We start from the raw sequence: 20749 nt of genomic DNA on the forward strand, positions 1-20749 counted from the left end.
GATGAGGACTTATATTCTCTCCTTCCCCCCCGTTCTCTCTCTCGTTCATTCGCTCTCTCTCTTGCTCGTTTTCTCTCTCTCTCTCTCGTTCTTTGTCTTTCTCTCTCTCTTTCCTTCCCTCCCTCTCTCCGCCTCTTTCTCCCTCCAGGCATGGGACTCGTTGTGCAGGTGAGGTGGCAGCGATGGCCAACAATGGGATCTGTGGAGTCGGGGTGGCTTACAACGCCAAGATTGGAGGTACAGTACCATAGAACAGAGGGCGATTGATGTCATCTCTCTGTTTCTCCTCCATTTTATCTTTCAATTCTTCACGTTTTCTGACTGCTAAGACAGCTGAAATACGCATGTGTGCTGCCTCCGTACTATTCTGAGCTCAGTTTGAGCAGGAGTTGCTCAAGGATAACTCTTCCTCCTCCACTTCTCGCCCGAGATGAGTGAGGCTCTATGAACATTAGGTGTGTGTGATAATCTGTGTGCAGCGTGGCTCCTCTGAGCCCATGCCTCAGTGTAAGCGTGTGTAATCCCTTTAATTAGAGCCATCTCTTTTATCCAGTCAGTTCATGCTCTCATCTCATTACCCCTCTGCATGTTTTATCTCTCCATGCCGCTGCATGTTTCCAGCTGTCACAGCCTGGCTAAATCCAACTCATAGTTTTAGTCCTTATTGGTCACATCCAATAGCTGCCTGCCGCCACTTCTCTACTGTCTGGAGTAGTACTGTCTCATTTAAACCATGAACATACATACAAGTCTTATTCGGTTAGTTGAAAAATGAAGTCTGCAGAAGTTAACAGTGTATGCCTCCTGCATTCAGCCTCTTCAACACGACTGCTTCCTTTATAAAGGTAGACTCCTGGGCAGTGATTAAACAGTCTGCCTTGGAACCTGCGTGTTAATGAGATGGTTAATGAGCAGCAGCTTCTGCTCACCTTCCCCACTCAGAGGACAGAAACTTTCTGACCAACCACAGTCCTTCCAAGACTGCAGCAAGGGTGCCCTGTCAGGCGTAAAGGAGAGTGAAGCAGAGGAACAGCAGGCTGTGTGTGTGTGTGTGTGTGTGTGTGTGTGTGTGTGTGTGTGTGTGTGTGTGTGTGTGTGTGTGTGACCTACCCGCAGGCTTGGCCCAGTCCGGCAGCTGCCTGTTAATAAGTGAGTAGAAATACCCACTTCTAGAAATAAATATTTTTTTATTTTTTATTTCACCTTTATTTAACCAGGTAGGCTAGTTGAGAACAAGTTCTCATTTACAACTGCGACCTGGTCAAGATAAAGCAAAGCAGTGCAACACAAACAACAACATAGAGTTACACATGGAATAAACAAACAGAGTCAATAATACAGTAGAAAAAGTCTATATACAAATGAGGTAGGATAACGGCGGTAAGGCAATAAATAGGCCATAGTGGCAAAGTAATTACAATATAGCAATTAAACACTGGAGTGATAGATGTGCAGAAGATGAGTGTACAAGTAGAGATACTGGGGTGCAAAGGAGCAAAAAAAATAATAATATGGGGATGAGGTAGTTGGCTGATAAGAATGTGGTGATTGACAGTCGAAAGCCTTGGCCAGGTCGATGAATACGGCTGCACAGTATTGTCTCTTATCGATGGCGGCAGAGTGGGAGGGTCGTCACAATATCGTTTAGGACCTTGAGCGTGGCTAAGGTGCACCCATGACCAGCCCGGTAACCAGATTGCATAGCGGAGAAGGTACGGTGGGATTCGAAATGGTCGGTGATCTGTTTGTTAACTTGGCTTTCGAAGACTTTAGAAAGGCAGGGTAGGATAGATATAGGTCTGTAGCAGTTTGGGTCTAGAGTGTCTCCCCCTTTGAAGAGGGGGATGACCGCGGCAGCTTTCCAATCTTTGGGGATCTCAGACGATACGAAAGAGGTTGAACAGGCTAGTAATAGGGGTTGCAACAGTTTCGGCTGATAATTTTAGAGAGGGTCCAGATTGTCTAGCCCGGCTGATTTGTAGGGGTCCAGATTTTGCAGCTCTTTCAGAACATCGGCTATCTGGATTTGGGTGAAGGAGATTTGCACTGCCCCTTCACCAGCTCTCATACCATACACACCTACACAAACACAACTATGTCTTACTATACACGTGAGGACTTTTTGCAGATCAACAATTGATTCCCATTCAAAATTCTATTTTACACCTTACCCTAAACCTAACCCTAATTCTAAACCTAACCCCTAAGTTAACTTTTTTACAAGTGAGGACCAGAGAAATGTCCTCACTTCTCTGAATTGTATTGGTTTATTATTCTTGTGTGGCATTCTGGTACTCACAAGTATAGTAAAACGTGTGTGTGTACACACACACACACACACACACACACACACACACACACACACACACACACACACACACACACACACACAGGGAGAGATTAATCTAATATCCTATCACTCTATGGCAGTGACTACCAATGAAAGGCAGGTCTTTGTCATCCCACCAGAAATCCTACCACTATTCCAGAGCACAAACTGTAAGCTCAAGCTTTGACCTTAAGATTTAGAAAGCTGTATTGGCTTCATCCCACCTATAGAAGAATCCCTGTGTGTTGGTGGAGGTAAGGGGTAGCAGAGATGGGCGCAGCGCTCCCCAGATAATGGACTATCTCCTCCTATAAAACTATTTGCTCGTTTCGTTCTGAGCTCTACGGGGACCTTGAGTCAGTGCCCTCGCCGCTGGATGCCTTTGGAGAACTTCAAAGGGCTGAACTTTGTTTGTTTACTTTAACCGGTATAAGGGCAGTATGGATAGCTTGACCCTCCATGCATCAAAGCAGCCGACGCGTTTGTTTTGAAGATGTCTGCCTTCGATTTCTCAGCTTTCTGTCTGCTGGGCTGGGATGAGGGTGCGGAGAGAAAGAGGATGAGGAGGCTCTGAAAACTGCCCTAGAGGCTGGCGCTAGAAAACATTCTAAATTAAATTCAGAATCGATGGCTTTAATATACAAAAAGCACTGGCATATCCCAATTCAAGTGTCCCTCTTCTGCAGAGGGGATTTGTGCAAAGCAAAGTCCACCCGGATTCAAACTTCATCTGTTTTCTTGGGAGGGAAACAGAATGTTCTCATTTATCACCTGTAAACGAACCTTCAGTATCAGCGCTTCTTCAGATCTAAGGCTTATTTATCACCAACTCTGCTGCTGACTGTTTGTTTTTCTGTGGAACACTTCCTACCACAGGTTTTGGTATTTGAGTTTAACCTCACCTGCATTTCTCTTCAAAGAAAAGGAGTAGATGGTTACTAGATTGTGTGTGTGTAGGAGTGCGTATGCTGGACGGCGAGGTGACCGACGTGGTGGAGGCCCAGTCTCTCAGTCTGAACCCACAGCACATCCACATCTACAGTGCCAGCTGGGGCCCCGAGGATGATGGGAAGACGGTGGATGGGCCCGCCAAGCTCGCCAAGGAGGCCTTCCTGCGTGGAGTGACCGAGGTGTGTGTGTGTAAATATCTGTGTGTTCTGGGCCTCAGTTGTGTGCCGCGTTCCCAATGCCTGCCTCCCCATCAATAGTTTGTGTGTGACTTCCTCTACACACAGCCAGTAATTATGTAGTAAACTATTCAACCATTTTGAAGGACAAAGGCGGCTTGAACAACGCAAGCGCACTTCATGACCCAGACGATTATGAATGGGGATATTTTATTTGGTCACAGTGGAATTATCAGGCTTTCTAAACTCCACTAAGGATAAAATAATAAATGGCCTGAACAAATACTGTAGGAAAAAGAATCTTCAATACAAAGTACTGAAAATATTGTACATTCATAACCACCTAAAGTGCACTTTACACAATCATTTCTCTTCACATCACTACCGTACCACAATTGTAGAAGTGATTTCAGAGTGGGAGGATATTTGTGTTATGAGAATATCTCAATAAAACGCCATTGAGCTCAGGTCACGTGCACATTTTCTTTTGCATGTGAAAGGCTAACAGATGTAAATAGTTCATGGGGCTTTAACGTTACTGTGGCAGGATTCAGAGAGACTGAAGTCTTAGCTCCTACTCCTCCGTCTCACATGGGCATCCGGGCAGAGCATTGGCATACTGCCAACCCTGAGACAATGACATACTGCCAACCCTGAGACGATACCTGTGTGTGTGTGTGTGTGTGTGTGTGTGTGTGTGTGTGTGTGTGTGTGTGTGTGTGTGTGTGTGTGTGTGTGTGTGTGTGTGTGTGTGTGTGTGTGTGAGACTATTGCTTTTAGGCATTTTGATCACCACTTAAAGAGCAGGATGGTTACTGGTCCTGGTCTTTCATGTCAATAGGAAACAGTAGCTGGTTTGCTGAAGGCTCAGTCCTTTTAATGGGCTTCTTACTGTATACAGCCTCCACCCAAAAAATGTGATTACAAATGCTTATACTATAGTTAACTTCTTTTGGCTCAAATCCCATTAACGGGATCGATTTGACAACAGCCAGTGAAACTGCAGGGTGCCAAATTCAAACAACAGAAATCTCATAATTAAAATTCCTCAAACATACAAGTATTATACACCATTTTAAAGATAAACTTCTTGTTAATCCAACCACAGTGTCCGATTTCAAAAAGGCTTTACAGCGAAAGCATACCTTGCGATTATGTAAGGTTAGCCTAGTCACAGAAAGCACAGCCATTTTCCAGCCAAAGAGAGGAGTCACAAAAAGCAGAAATAGTGATTCATTTAATCTCTAACCTTTGATCTTCATCAGATGGCACTCATAGGACTTCATGTTACACAATACATGTATGTTTTGTTCGATAAAGTTCATATTTATATCCAAAAATCTGTTTACATTGGCGCGTTATGTTCAGTAATGTTTTGCTTTCACGACATCCAGTGATTTTGCAGAGAGCCACATCAATTTACAGGAATACTCATCATAAACGTTGATGAAAGATACAAGTGTTATGCATAGAATTAAAGATATACTTCTCCTTAATGCAACCGCTGTATCAGATTTCAAAAAAGCTTTATGGCAAAAGCACACCATGCGATAATTTGAGTACAGCGCTCAGCCACCATACAGATACCCGCCATGTTGTGGAGTCAACAAAAGTCAGAAATAGCATTATAAATATTCACTTACCTTTGATCTTCATCAGAATGCACTCCCAGGAATCCCAGTTCCACAATAAATGTTAGTTTTGTTCGATAAAGTCCATAATTTATGTCCAAATGCCTCCTTTTTGTATACGCGTTTAGAGCCTTGTGCATTTGAATTACTGGACTAAGTTCTATTACAGTTCGTAGAAACATGTCAAACGATGTATAGAATCAATCTTTAGGATGTTTTTATCATACATCTTCAATAATGTTTCAACCGGACAATTCCTTTGTCTTTAGAAATGAAAAGGAACGGAGCTTGCGCTCACGGCTGACCGCATGACTAAACTAATGGCTTTCTGCCAGACACCTGATTGAAACAGCTCTTATTCACTCCCCCTTCACAGTAGAAGCCTGAAACAACGTTCTAAAGACTGTAGACATCTAGTGGAAGCCTTAGGAAGTGCAATATGACCCCATTTACACTATTGGATAGGCAATCACTTGAAAAACTACAAACCTCAGATTTCCCACTTCCTGGTTGGATTTGTCAGGCTTTTGCCTGCCATATGAGTTCTGTTATAATCACAGACATCATTCAAACAGTTTTAGAAACTTCAGAGTTATCTGTCCAAATGTACTAATTATATGCATATTCTAGCTTCTGGGCCTGAGTAACAGGCAGTTTACTCTGGGCACCTTATTCATCCAAGCTACTCAATACTGCCCCCCATTCCCAAAGAAGTTAAGCAATAAGGCAGGGGGTGTGTTTAGTCTTTGTATGTGTGAGTGGAGGGAACAGTAAGCATCCAGACTGCAGACGTATAGGGGCCATATGCCAGGCTCTCTGTAGTGTACACATGGGAGCCTGCATTCATCTGATCCCAGCTCTAAGGGTAAGAGGGTGTGAGAGAGCCAGTCATAAAGCATTGAGCCGAGCCACGGAGAGCCAGGGCCAACGGGCCATTCAGACGAAGAACCATCAGACCTTATGGGGCAAACCCCATCTGAGGGCCGTTACTGGTGCTCTGTCTGCCTCCCTTTATTACAGGCCTGTCAAATAAAAAGCATATGGCATGTAAACACATACTATTCTATAGGGAGCCATGGTGTCATCAGTAGCTCCAGTCTGTTGTTTACACTGTTCATGATGGTTGCGTGTGATGGTCAATGTGTAGAGGCTGCACCACCCAGCACAATGGAGCATTCTGTTGGACTTTGATATTTATTCACTGTGAATGCTGAATAGCACAGATTTATTGCTCCGGGTTTGTTGACATACGGTCCCTGTTGTCTTGTATTGCGGCCGTGGTACATTAAAGCTCTTTGGATTCAAAGCGTCTGAGTGATCACACGGTCCTGTGATGTATGGATGAGCTGTGGCAGGCCTTTCAGAGATGGACCCTGGAAATAGTTGTGCTGTAGTATCAATGGGAATCTAATTTAGATTGAATGACACTGTTCCCCTCTTTCATTAGCTGCACCACACCAAGATACACATGCATGTGGTCATGTACGTCAGAAAGGCCTGTCTAGAAGCCTTGTGGTTGTCTAGGGTTGTTATTGACTCTGTTCTGTCTGTCCTTCTCCCTCTCCCTCTAGGGTCGTGGGGGCCTGGGCTCCATCTTTGTGTGGGCGTCAGGGAACGGCGGGCGTGAGAAGGACAGCTGTAACTGTGACGGCTACACCAACAGCATCTACACCCTGTCCATCAGCAGCTCCACCCAGAACGGCAATGTGCCCTGGTACAGCGAGGCCTGTTCCTCCACCCTCGCCACAACCTACAGCTCTGGCAACCTCAACGAGAAACAGATAGTGAGTTCAGTAGACACGTGGTCGCGCACACACACGCATACATATACACTTACAGTGGCAAACGGAGCGGGGAACACGGATTTTGATTAATAAACATACTGAACACACACTCATTCACTCCCAGTGTGAGCGTCATGAGGAGAGCGGGAAACGTTTGTCTGTACAGTCTGAAAATGGGCATGTCAGAAAGCAGAACATTAAACTGAGTGGTGGTGTGCATTTAGGGTGGAGGAGTGTGTGAGTCGGGGCTCCTGTCCTGTGAGAGTCTTGTGCTCTGTGGTTCCAGGGCCTCAGTGGTATTATGTTGCTAACTGCAATGGGAGATCACACAGCTTCCACTGAGCTTTGAAGAGGAGGAAGTCTATTTTACAGCATATTAGTCAGGGGAATGATGTGTGCTTCAGTAAGAAGTAAGAATGGATGGATGGAAACTTTTGATGTATAGCCAGGGTGATTTATAGAACCAGGTTGACTTGGCTCCTGGGATCCGTAGAGTATCTCAGATGGTTGAACCCGGAGCCAAAGCACTAGTCCAGACTCTCTAGCTGTACTCTAGAGGTTTGAGCATTTCTGGATGTCCTAGTTAGCCTGTATCCTGTTGCACTTCTTTCTTATTTTTGTTGCACTTTGTCGGTGTTCCTATTGGTTTTAGTGCTCCTCCTTCCAGTCAGATAGACTTTAAGTCAAATGCTTACTGGACTGTTTGGTGATTCAAGGCAGGTTTTGTGTGTGTGTGTGTGTGTGTGTGTTCAGTCTGGAGGAATGACTGAGTCAGTTCTCACTGGCCTGCCTCAGACAGCCATGGCCTGCAGTGACACTATCTCTTTCCCACTTTCGTTCTTTTCTCTCTCTTCATAAACTCTTGCTCTTTGCACTCTTACCCACCCGCCCTCTGAGGCCCATTTGAATGAAGAACTGTAAAACGTTAAAATCCAATCTCCATGTCTCGCCCTTCCACCCACACACCCACACACACACACACACACGCACACACGCACACACATGCACACACACACACACACAGGAGGGATGTGGAGGAAGGAGAGCCTCTCACTAGGAGAGATTACAGTACAATACTGTATAATGGACGTTCATTCCAACCTCTTGCCATGAGGCATGCTGTGCACACATGATTAATGAATTGGTGTATGTTTCCACATTCATGATTAATCATGTTAACCATGTGTTGATAAATAAACATCTATCAAAGTAGATGTGGCTGAGTAGAATATGTTTTTTATAGTGTATAACTTACACTCCTACTGATTGTTTCAATAGAAAGTTATTTTTGCCCATATATTAGGTGTTAACATTTCGGCCCGGTATGCGCAGCACCATATCTAACTATAAACTCTCTTCCTGTCAGGTGACAACGGACCTCAGACAGAAGTGTACTGACACCCACACGGGCACCTCCGCCTCGGCTCCACTGGCTGCTGGGATCATCGCCCTCGCACTGGAAGCCAAGTGAGTGACTCTTACCACCTGTCTGTCTATCTCTATCTTTGTCTCTGTCTGTCTTCCTTTGGTTGTCTAATGTTTGTCTCAATGTCCCCTTGCTTGTTCCTATTTTTCTCTCTATGATCTCTCTCTGTCTGTCTCTCCCTCCTTTGTTTTTTTTTGTCTGTTCACAAATATTTGCCGTCACACACACACACACAGAGATGTCTCAGAAGTTCGACAAACTCTTGGGGGAAGGCAACTGTCTTGTAATAATGCATTGTGGATCAGAATAGATTAGTCAGTTATCTCCTATCATTCTGCTATGTACGTGTCATCAGCTCAGCACTGTAGTCTGGTTAGGCAACGGGGCACGTGTGACCTGTTAAAAACCTCTGTAGTTCCCTGTCCATTAAAAGTGTCTGACTGTACTGCAGGGCTTTGACTTTCCCTTCAGTCAAAGCTGACCTTTAAGTAAAAGAGAGCTGATGAGGTTTGAACTCACTGTGTCGCTGGGGTACTGTACACTATTTGACTCTGTTTTACTGTAGGCTTTTACTGTTGCTCTGCTGGGTGGAACTGCAGTAACAGGATTTTATACGGAGAACAGAGGAGAGTGTGGGAGAGCAGAGATGAGACTGACAGAGGGATCTCTGGTCTTTTTATCTTTTCAATGCAGTAACATTAAGCCTGATGTTCAACTCTTCTAGCACACTTGGGCACCTAATGCCATTTCCTTTGCAGTTTGTCGCTATGCATTGTGGTACAGTAGGATATGTTGTTGCATGTTGTACTGTCTTCATAATTATGTTAAGTGTATTTCAGATCTGGAATCTTCTATATTGATGAAAGGTATGGTTGTTGTGTGTGTGCAGTAAAAACCTGACATGGAGGGACATGCAGCATTTGGTCGTGAGGACCTCTCATCCCGCCCACCTCCTCACCAACGACTGGAATACCAATGGGGTCGGCCGAAAAGGTACAGCGAGGCGTTCCATTAGCTGAGCTCGGTTGACCATCACTCCTGTGCCCTGTCAGTTGCACAATGGAGACTGATCTATATTGTATTTACATCAATTGATTTAAAGTTGCCTACATTAAGCAATTACAGAAAGCCATGGCTCCAAAGTTCAGGGAGAGGTTTTACTGGGCACACAGCAGGGTACATGCAATAATCTAATAGTGAAGAGGCCCTTATTGAGTTGGAACTGGAATCGTGATGAAGTAGCCTTTCAGCAGTCTGATATCCATCTCTCTCTTTTTCCTTCTCTCTCTCTCCCTCTATCGCTCGATCTCAGTAAGCCACTCATATGGGTATGGTCTGCTTGATGCCAGTGCGATCGTGGCTCTGGCTGAGAACTGGACCAACGTTGGGCCACAGAAAAAATGTGTGCTGTCCATGGTGGCAGAGCCCAGGTGAGCTGCACGCATACACTCACACAACAGCTCTACCAACTCTACCTGTAATACCACTCACTGTTTGGCTGGCAGGAGCATCAGTACTAGCTTCATAGGGATTACATTGGTTTTGGGTATAGTACAGTTAACCTACCAGGTGATTAACATATAATAAACCTATGTGATCCTTAATAGAATAGGATGCTTCAGATTGTGTGTGTGAGTGTCTCACATCTGGGGGGGGGGGGGTCGGCTGTGGAGGTGATGAGCGCTGCTGTGTGTGGGCTGGTTTGTGATGGGCATTAGGTGTGAGAGGTGCTCATGTGGGACCGAGCTGTCATACCTCAGTGTGACTGCACGTCATGTTTCCATTCTGAGCATGGCACCGGGGGCCCATTGATATGCTCTGGTGGGTTCTTGTGTGTGTGCTAGGGTGATGATCTTTTGAGCCTGGGGGAGCATGTTTAAGGGAAATAATCACTTACAGATTAGTCTCTCTCTGCTTCCATGTTCTCCACACTTCCCTGGCTGTCTCTAAACCTCTGTCGATATTTTACTCTTTCACTCTCTCACTCCTTTGCTCTTGCTGTCTTTCTGCTCCTTTGCTCTTGCTCTCTGTACCTCTCTCATTCTCTTTCCCTCTGTCTTGTGCTCCTTCTATCTCTTCCTCTGTCTCCATGTATTCCTCTCACACTTTCTCTATCTCTACTGTCTTTAACCCTGCCTCTGCTACATACAGTAGCTGACAGGATCCCAGCCCTGTTGTATTCTTTCTGTACTGGTCCCCAGATCACAGCCTACCACTGGAGCCTGTGTTAAAGGTGTTAGTGGCATGGTGTTTGTGCAGTGTGCATTGTACAGTGCAAGAGGTGTTGCTTCTCCTTCACTCTCTCTGACTGCTGCGGATTGGATCCTAACATTTTAAGGGATTTAATTAGGAGGAAGCGGTGTGTTTTTTCACACCCAGTTCACCGATTATGGCCCGTATTTTCTATTAGCTGGGCGCCACGGCTTTTGTAAAGCCTCATGCCCTCCTCTCTCTCCCCAGCCCTCCTCTTCTCCTCCTCTGGGTTCAGTTGTTGTGGATGTGGGTAAGCTGCTAAGCGGATTGAGGGGAGTCTAGGGAGCCTGGTACTTTTCTCCTGTAGAGGACAGGGCTGCTGCAGGACCTGAGCTGCTAATCCTCTTTCAAGGCTGCAAACCCTGTGCCCTCAGCAGGCTCTCTCTCACACACTAGTCTCTCTCTCACACACTAGTCTCTCTCTCACACACTAGTCTCTCTCTCACACACTAGTCTCTCTCTCACACACTAGTCTCTCTCTCACACACTAGTCTCTCTCTCACACACTAGTCTCTCTCTCACACACTAGTCCAGAGCGACAGTCACACACTCATGCAGCATCACTCACACACTCAGAGAACCATTATAGTCACGCACACAGATGCTGTCACATGCTCACTCCCAGCTGTGACATCTTTCTCATAGACACCAGAAGCCAGCAACATGAAAACACAAGCCACTCCAAGCCAATTGTCATCTTCAATCACTATGCTGTCTTTGTGTAAATGTATGTATTTGGTCATATATGCTGATGTGCTGTTTATCTGTGTCAGGAACATTGGTAGTCACCTGCTGATCACCAAGACAGTGGATGGCTGTGTTGGGACAGCCAACCATGTGAGCTCCCTAGAACATGCCCAGGCCCAGCTCACCCTCTCCTACAACCGCAGGGGCAACCTGGGCATCTACCTGACCAGCCCACAGGGTACCCGCTCCACACTGCTCGCTCCCAGGTACACACACACACACACACACACACACACACACACACACACAGTGTATTACATACTTCCTGTCTCTCTCCTCTGCAGGCCTCATGACTACTCATCAGAGGGCTTTAATGACTGGGCTTTCATGACCACACACTCCTGGGATGAGGACCCCCTGGGGGAGTGGACCCTGGAGATGGTAAACGTGGCAGGAGCAAGCGACTATGGTAAGACACCTCTCATTTACTACCTTATTTGCTATTGTTATGTCTGGAACATTGTCTGGGAGCTAAGAGAGAGAAAGAGAGAGTGACAGGGGTTCTGTTAGTGCAGCCGTGTCTGACTAGCAGTGTGTGTGTGACGGGATGTCAAAGAATGTGTGTGTGACGGGATGTATGCTTGTGTTTGCATTTATCTGTGCATCATATGTGTTTGATTCATTGATGTACTGCGTGTGAGAGAGAGTGCGTGCATGTGCAGTAAGTGCTTGATTTATGTGTTAATGGATTTGTGTATTTCATAGTGTGTATGTACGGCATTCATGTGTTGATGATTTTGTGTGTGTGAGATGCTAACAGGGAGTGTTTTATGCGAGGGGCAGCAGTGTCTGTGCCTTGAGAGCTTTCATTTTGATCCCTTTTATACAAGCTGTCAGGCAGTCTCTTTCTAGCTCCACACACCCACCTCTAAATCAGCTTCATTAAACCAGGGAGAGTAAATCAAGCAGGGGAGTGGAGGGCCCTGCTGTCTGACCCATGCTGACCCAGGCTAACCCAGGCTGACCCAGGCTGATCCAGAATAACTATGACCTAAGGCCCATCCAGGCCCTCTCAGACAATCTTTTTGGGGTTTATTTGTAGTTTTCTCTCTTGCTCTTTCATTTTGTTTTCTCTCTCTCACTCTTCTCTCTCTTTCTCGCTTTCCCTCCCTCCCTCCCTCTGGCTGTAGATCTCTCAGCCCCCCCCCCCCCCTTCTGGGATTTAGGAAGTTGGACCCTCAAAGGGCTCGTCATATAAATGGCTCTCCCAGGAAGTGTTGTTCTGAACTAACGGGTCTGTAGAGAAACACCAGAATATATGCTTATACATTTAATGCTTTACTTCTAGGAATCTTTTCCTGTCATTCCATCTAGGAAATCCAAGAATATAAAAGGAGCAGGTTAGAAGCTGCAATTACAGAACCCACCCTGAAGAGTGCCAAAGCCTTGTTGGCGTATACGGTGGCTTGGAGGCCTGTGCTGTTGTTGCTTATGTGTAACACTCTCTCCCTCCCTCTCTCTAGGCACTCTGACTCAGTTCACCCTGGTGCTGTATGGTACAGGCTCAGACTCTCCCAGCTCCACAGCCAAGGACCTCTCTCAGTCCAGTAACGGCAGCTGTAAGACTTTTGACCTACAGCAGATCTGCATTGGTAAGAATGTTACTGTTGGTTACCATTGGTTACTGTAAGAGAATGTAGATTCTGTACCTAGGGTTAGGCCACTAGGGTCTCGTAGAGCTGTGGTGTGCCCAGGCTTTTGTTCCTGCACAGCACAAATGCACCTAAGTTAATCCATCATGGTCTAATGGATCAAAAGTCTGCCCCACTGTGGCTCTGCCGGCTTCAGTTGCCTACCCCTACCCTAAACCTAACCATTTAATGAACAGGTACATTTACACTGTACAGGTAAGACCGGAGAGATGAAACACTGGCTCTCCTATCAAAAGTGTATGGCTTGTATAGGTAAAACCCTAGAGCAGGAGTCTCCAACAGGTAGATCGTTAGCTACCAGCAGCTCGCAGCCCACCTATGATAAGCTTGCCAATGAATTCTTAAAGTACATGCATTTTTTTCATGTGTTCCATCGCAAACTGTCGTAAACATAAGGCTCCTGGCTACTATCCAATCAAAGGCACATTGACATTATCCCATCCTTGGTTAGCCACTGTTGAGTTAAAAATCCAAACGTAACACAATATCTGGCAATTAAAATCCGGCAATATTGTTTGGTGAGCGCGTTTGTCTAATGATAGCCGGCGTCTTGTGGGTAGACAGGACTTTCCCCATAAACCTTCTCAATTAAATGTGAACAAACATTTAACCTCACAGAACTAGGCTATATCATGATTATTTGTATCAATTGGGTGGCGATTGCTTTGCAAACTGCCATGTTCTATAGACATCAAAACTTGTCTTCTGATGTGGTTTAAGCATTGACATGGACACCATTTTTGTTTCTTTATGAATAATTGTTATATTTAGAGTAAAAGATCAAATTAAACTGCGAGAAATGATTTCAGAAAATACAAAACATAATTTTATGGGGCCTGTCATGACAAATACTGTTTATTAACCATTATATTACCCGGGTATATTGACAGAAAGCACAAATCTTGTTCACTAAGGATCCGGGGAAGAGTTGCATGGTAGAGGAGAATAAAATAATGTGCCTATTTGAAAGCTATAAAAAAAGAGTAGCTTGTGACATGTTTACATTTTTAAAGTAGCATTCATGCTAGAGGTTGGAGACCACTGCCCTAGAATAAGACTGGGAGAGATAGGAACAGTCTGACCCCTGCAGGATCCCCTGGGTATCACAATTTAACACTTGTTTATATACTGTATCAGATAGTGAGTGGCGTAATGGCATAGATGTAGGTTGTGAAGCTAGAACTCTGGATGGTTGAGTTTGTTGATCAGCTCGTCCTCAGAGACATCTGCTGCGATAAAGTAAACATGGGGGCAGATTAGCGAGGACTGCATTTTCCGAGCTAAACTGACTAAGACGCACCAACACACAACACACAATTCTGCCCCAAAACAATCCTAAAAACAGGACAGGTAAAACAAAATAAATGACATTATGAATGAACTACCAGTGGGTTACATTGGTTTCAAGTTTGTATCCGTACATATTTGACGAGCTGATCATAGTGAAAAAGAAAATAATTCTGCATTTGCCGTTGTGTAAACACATTGATTCTCATTGCAAATAGGCCCAGGATAACTCCTGATAAAGTTGGGTAGCTTAGTCATGGGAATCAGGACTAATAAAGCAAATGCAACTGCCTGTTCTAGGAACAGTAGGCCTACCAAATGGATGGGCATTCATAAAATTCCATTGCAGGCCGACACTAGGCTACACCCCACCGACTGACGCCAACATCAATTGGGTGTCATTTTTTTTTTTTGGTCCTGTCCGGACCAGTCTCTTTTTTGTTGTTGATTTCAACGCCCACGGATGTAGATTTTTGGTCCGGACCAAATCTGAACCAATTATAGACGCCTATATTTGGTTTGGTCTGGGCCTCCCGAGTGGTGCAGTGGTCTATGGCACGGCATCGCAGTGCTAGCTGTGCCACTAGAGATTCTGGGTTTGAATCCAGGCTCGGTCGCAGCCAGCTGTGACCGGGAGACCCATAATTGCCCCAGCATCGTCAGTGTTAGGGAGGGTTTGGCCGGCATGGATGTCCTTGTCCCAACGCGCACTAGCGACTCCTGTGGCGGGCCGGGCGCAGTGCACATTGACATGGTCGCCAGGTGCACGGTGTTCCTTCTGACACGTTGGTGTGGCTGGCTTCCGGGTTAAGTGGGCATTGTGTCAAGAAGCAGTGCGGCTTGGTTGGGTTGTGTTTCGCAGGACGCACAGCTCTCGAAATTCGCCTCTCCCGAGTCCGTACGGGAGTTGCAGCGATGAGACAAGACTAACTACCAATTGGATACCACGAAATTGGGGAGAAAAACAGGGGGGGGGGGGGGGGGAGTAATACATTTTAAAGTTTGGTCTGGACCGACCTTCATTTGGTCCAAACATAGACGGCTGGCTATAAATTACGTATTTTCAACTTTCATTAAGAACTGAAATTTTACCCAATTTGAACACCTGGAAAATATGTATTTTAACCTTTCATTCAGAACCTAAAATGAACCTCACTTCAACGTCTGGAAAATACTTAATTAATGGGACTATTCTAGTTTTGTGGGGGTATATGAGGAGGGTGGGAATTTTTGTTGGTCTCATCTAGAGCAGCAGAACGGCCAGGACCGGGCCTGGCTGTGTTCAACACATTCAGCCAGTTAGCAGATGACAACTCTTATTAGTGCAGCCAGACCAGCCCTGTAGACATACTGTATCATTTGTTGGAATTTAGTCCCTACTCCTCCCTCTTGCCTCTGTCATCAACCCCTTCTCCCTCAACACTGTCACTACTCCCACCCTCTTCCTCTCTCTTCCTTCCTCTGTCCTCCTCTTTTCCTGCTGTCCGCTTTCATTTGATCCTTCCTCTCTCTCCCACCCACTTCAACTCTTTCAACAGGGAGAGAATGACAACTGATTATGAACCAAGTAATTAGATTGGGGTAATAGTCTGTCTGACCGTGTAGGCTGTGGAGCCTCAGTAGCTGTCTGTGTGAGATTAGCTTTCCAAATCAGGGTGCTGCTACTGAAACTACTGCGGTGATAACACACTAATGCCACTGCCAAACTGTTCATGGATGTGCAGGCTTATTAGAAAGTCCATATATCTGCGATATTATTATTTCCAACTGGGTTGGCAAAGCACGGCTCAGGGCATAGATATGCTACAGTGCATTTCTCCTCAGATTGATGAGGGATTTACACACGCTGCATTTGTCTCGGCACACAATCTGCACAGCTCATCAACACATTCACACTCTAAACAGTTTGCGGCAGGAAACTGTTCATTCTAGCAGAAGCTACATGAACATTATGCAGCTTGAGTTGAGGGAACATTCACAGGCTCATGATTTTAATGCCCCAGAATGAGACGATGCGTAATGTGCTGCATGATTGTTATGGCAGACTATTCAAATACAGTTCACATATTTGAAGGTTTGTGTGAACTATATCCATTCATTACCGGTGGTTGTGCACTAACCGTGTTAAATGAAGAATTTGAACACCAGCAGTACTAAAATATGTCTGTTTCTCCTCTTGTCTCCCTGTATGCAGAGTGCAATGGTGGCTACTACCTCTTCCAGCAGGGCTGTGTGAGGGGCTGTCCAGCCGGCTACACCGCAGGCTCCCAGCTCCTCAGTTACACCATGGGGAACTCTGTGGATCCGGCCTCCGTCCCCTCCTGCCTGCCCTGCCAAGCCCCCTGCCTGACCTGCAGCGGCCTCAGCCCCAGCGCCTGCCTCTCCTGCCCCCCTCACAGCCACCTGGACCCTGTGTCCAGCACCTGCCTGCACCTCAACCAGATCCAGAGGGAGTCCCCTGGCAACTTCATGGTGGGCCAGGGCAACACCGGTCCCCGCCCAGAGCTCAGCTCGCGCCTGCCCGTCACCATCGCTGTGCTCAGCTGCATGATCATCATGGCCACCTTCGCTGGGGTGTTCGTTCTGCTGCAGCTGAGATCTGGAGTCCTGGCCAAACTGCCCTCACTGGAGGAGGCCGGCTCAGGCCTGAGGGGGGGCTTCAGCCTGGGGGGCAGCAGCAGAATGGTGTCGTACCGCGGTATCCCTACAGTGTGGGGCGACGAGGGGGTGAACACTGACTCCGACAATGATGAGTTTGACGTCCACAATGAGAAGACTGCCTTTATCAAAACACAAAGTGCTCTTTAACCCCCTCCTGTCTTCGTATTCCTGCTTTCTACAGCCTCTCCCCCAATCACTCTGAGTCGTCTAATTCCGGGCTCCCTGTCCTCATGGTCCCCTCTGGTTTCTCTTTCCCTGTTTCGCTCCCTCGTTCTTCCTTTCATCGGGTTTCATCCCCCAGGTTTAGTGTTCCACTCTGTAGTGGGTGACCTGATGGGAGACTGGAGTCACGTGGAACAGGGATGGCCTGGGCGCGCTCGGCGCTCGCTTCACACTCGGGTGCTTTTCTATTAAACTGTCTCTCTGTGCCCTTTCGCCCTCAATCACCATCAGACAGAGTGTTTTCTGAACACAGCCCATTTCCCGGACGGCTCCAGGGTTTCCCTGTCACAATAAACAAACCATTATTGTTTGCTCTCTCCCTCCTTTTTTTTTCTTCTTCATCTCCAGTTCCAGTGCAGTAGCCAGATGAGATTGTAAATTGGGGGTACACTGTGTGTGTGTTCAGTGGACAGCGAGATCGGGGTAGGGTCAGGTTCTGAGAAGCCACAGCGGAGTCCTCAAAGTCCCACCGTTTTGGTGAATCAGCCCCAGGCCCTCCCAGAGCTGCTGAGTGTGTCCATGCTGCAGTATGACTGTATCTCTCTCTCAGCTCTGGCTGGATACAAGGCTATGAGTCCATGAGACTAGCAACACTCACTCTACCCCCAGCATGGGGGGGATGGGGTTCGGGCCGAGTGCTCGCTCGCTGCCAGATCTCCAAAGATAGGTCAGCAGTTCACCCAGCTACGCTTTACTGGGCCTCAGAATTTTGACCAAAATAATATTGCCTCTATGATTTAAAACCCCATTCCCAAGGAAATTGGCTTTCCACTGAAGTATTTTAATTGCTCAGCTTCTGAGGGTGAGAGTGTTAGTGAGATGTATTGTGGATGGGGCTCAGTACAGTAGAAGTGACTTTTAGCTTCTCTGAGCAGCAGGTAGTGAGAGGAGTGTGTGATAGAGAGAAGGGTTTTACGCACTGCAGAGGAGAGAGAGAGAGAGAGTATAACAAAGTCTGGCCGTGATTACCAGACGGGGCACTCCACTCTCTCTACTCTGTTGCTCTTTTAATGCTGTTCATCACACACACGTTGCACTATGTTGGTCTTATGTGTGTATGTGTTTTTGTGTGTCTGAGTGTGTGCCGGCCAAGTGTGTGTGCCGGCCAAGTGTGTGAGCAGGTGTCCAGTTGAGCAAAAGGAAGGAATGACCACATTAGGAATACTAAGGATGTGGTTGTGTTTGTAGGCTCAGTTATGATACCTGTTGGCCTATGTAATTTCCCTGTCTGCTGTTCTTTAAAGAACTGCCTATGTTAAAGAACTGAGGTTGGCTATAATAAGCAAACTTCTTTTAACATCTTTTATCTGTCAATGAGACTTATCACAGCTTCTCTCCACTCGCCCTCCAGTCGTCATCAGGGATGTCGATGCAAACTAGAGATAATCTGTTTCATATACTTGCCAATGAATTATATCCTGAACGACACTACAGCTCAGATGTGTTCCAAGGGAGGTTTTTTTTCTATTCAAACTGTATCTTTATTGAAAAACTTAAGTGAATTTTTGGCTGCATATCTTCCTTCTACAATCTGTACCTCATTAATTCATCCATTGGACAAATATTGGATCCAGCCATCTTTTTTTTCTTGAAGTTCTTTTTTTCGCTGAGAGTGGTATGTCATAGTGACAACATGCATATAAGATTGATGCAGCTGCTCATCCCGTCCTCACTCATATCACACAGCAACGGCAGCAGAGTATATGTGTTCCATAGCAATGATGAAGGATTATATAGGTCAAAGGTGAAAGCTTTTCAGAAAAGGATATTTCTTTTGAACCTTAGGAGTTTCTTTCACTGATTTACACTTCTACAGTAATAATAAGACGGAAATGTCTTTATCTACAGTGGTAGGGCTGCGGTCTCGCTCATTTTTGTCTCTCTCCTCCCCTAATCTGTTTTGGCACAACTTAAATGTAATTTAATATATCCTGATTTATGCCCTCGGAATATATTGTTTTCATGATTGTTTTTTAAGGTGTGTGGGGGGGGATCCCTATGCTTTAATTCTTATGTAATTATAAACATTGCTGAGGAAGACTTAATCTTCAATACACAGATTGGGGAGTTGCTATCCTCTGAGTGCAAAGTATTGACGGCCAACTTTGAGCAAAATATGTAATTATTACACAGATGGAATAGTGTGCCATTTAGCCTTGGCTGATGTAAGGTGCAGTAATGCTGTCATTGATGATAATTTGTTCCCTTAAATTTAAGAAATAAAAGATAGATCCTAAGAGATTTATCTTCCTACCAGAATTATAGTTGAGCCGTGGCTGAGGCAATCATTTGAATGTCCCAACGTACTTCCCCCAATTACATTGTTTCCTCTAAGTTGGTCACTCCTGAATGTAAAAATCTCTATTGCATTATAACAGTATGTCTAAGGAAACGGACAGCTGCTGGGAAAGAGGTTGTGCCCCTTGCAGTGCAGCCTCAATACTACATCTGACTGCAGCAGAGTTTCTGGCATTACCAAAGACAGGGCAATTTAGAGTTGTGTTCAGTACAGTTCTGCTCCAGATTGCTGAGCCTGAGTTAGGGAGATGACGCAATCTGAGGTTTTCTATATGCATTGATTCATAAATCAGATGAATATGTCCTCTTTTTTTTTTAGCTCTTTCTGTTATTCCTCTTTTTTAATGCAGAGAGACCTTTCCCTCTCCACCCCCTGCTTGGTGACGGTGGTGGAGCAGACATTCTGTATGCTGAGATACAGCGTTGGATGTGGAGGGAGCAGATTGAGAATGTATCCCATCCCCATACACTAAAGGGCTGAATGAGGCTGTGTGTGTGTTTATAACTACAGAAGAAACACACTCATGGGGGTTAAACAGAGCTCTGGACATACGGCCCATCCAGCTCTGTCCACCTCTCCACACCTCTCCTTATGAAGTCTTTGGCCTGGGGCTACATATTATACCTTACAGAAACAGTGACCTATGAATAATGTAGAAGAATGACTACCTTAGACGGGACATAACTCTAAAATAAGGCCTATTTTTGTACTATATATATATGGTGCAGTGTAATTTAAAGATTTTTTTTGCTCTTGTTAAATTTGTCCTTTTTATTTAATTGATAGATTCTATGAAAAATAAAGATCTATGCAAACTTCAGGATTTGTCATGTGCTTTTCTATGTGATTTAATGGTTGGCTGTATTTCAATCAATATCTTCTGTCCAGCTAGATTGAGTACTTTATTTCACCTGAGTGCTGTGCTCTAAGAGAGTACAATGGCAGTTCATATATATAGAGTCAAAGGATAGCTCTACAGGAGTTGGACAATTGTGGTAAATGAAAGTAAAAGTATAACTGTTTCTTACATCCGCAGTACTGTGTATTGCACCAGAAGAGCTACAGTATGTGGCCTCCACCCAGGGTTGGATAGGTTACTTTCTTAACATAATCCGTTAGTTACTAAACTAGTTACTAGACATTTGTAAAAATCCAAATAACTTCACAGATCGTCATTGTAAAGGGTTTAAACATGGTTTCCCATGCTTGTTCAATGAACCATAAACAATTAATGAACATGCACCTGTGGAACGGTCGTTAAGACACTAACAGCTTACAGACGGTAGGCAATTAAGGTCACAGTTATGAAAACTTAGGACACTAAAGAGGCC

The 20749-nt window shown here is 45.4% G+C and overlaps 1 protein-coding gene across 3 annotated transcripts in view; it reads left to right on the forward strand.

Annotated features, from left to right (window-relative positions):
- The window catches only part of LOC120024852 (furin-1-like), a 100560-nt gene extending 80322 nt beyond the window's left edge, over positions 1 to 20238 (forward strand). For all 3 annotated transcript variants that reach the window (XM_038969175.1, XM_038969174.1, XM_038969176.1), the window contains 10 exons: positions 149 to 237; positions 3287 to 3459; positions 6659 to 6871; positions 8238 to 8338; positions 9187 to 9290; positions 9610 to 9727; positions 11324 to 11503; positions 11582 to 11706; positions 12761 to 12889; positions 16431 to 20238. In XM_038969175.1, coding sequence (XP_038825103.1) covers positions 149 to 237; positions 3287 to 3459; positions 6659 to 6871; positions 8238 to 8338; positions 9187 to 9290; positions 9610 to 9727; positions 11324 to 11503; positions 11582 to 11706; positions 12761 to 12889; positions 16431 to 17044 — 1846 coding nt within the window. In that variant the 3' untranslated portion in view covers positions 17045 to 20238. The remainder of the gene's footprint in view (positions 1 to 148; positions 238 to 3286; positions 3460 to 6658; positions 6872 to 8237; positions 8339 to 9186; positions 9291 to 9609; positions 9728 to 11323; positions 11504 to 11581; positions 11707 to 12760; positions 12890 to 16430) is intronic.
- The last annotated feature ends 511 nt before the right edge of the window (positions 20239 to 20749 follow it).

Source organism: Salvelinus namaycush, chromosome 30, assembly GCF_016432855.1.
Source record: "Salvelinus namaycush isolate Seneca chromosome 30, SaNama_1.0, whole genome shotgun sequence".
Classification (NCBI taxonomy): Eukaryota; Metazoa; Chordata; class Actinopteri; order Salmoniformes; family Salmonidae; genus Salvelinus; species Salvelinus namaycush.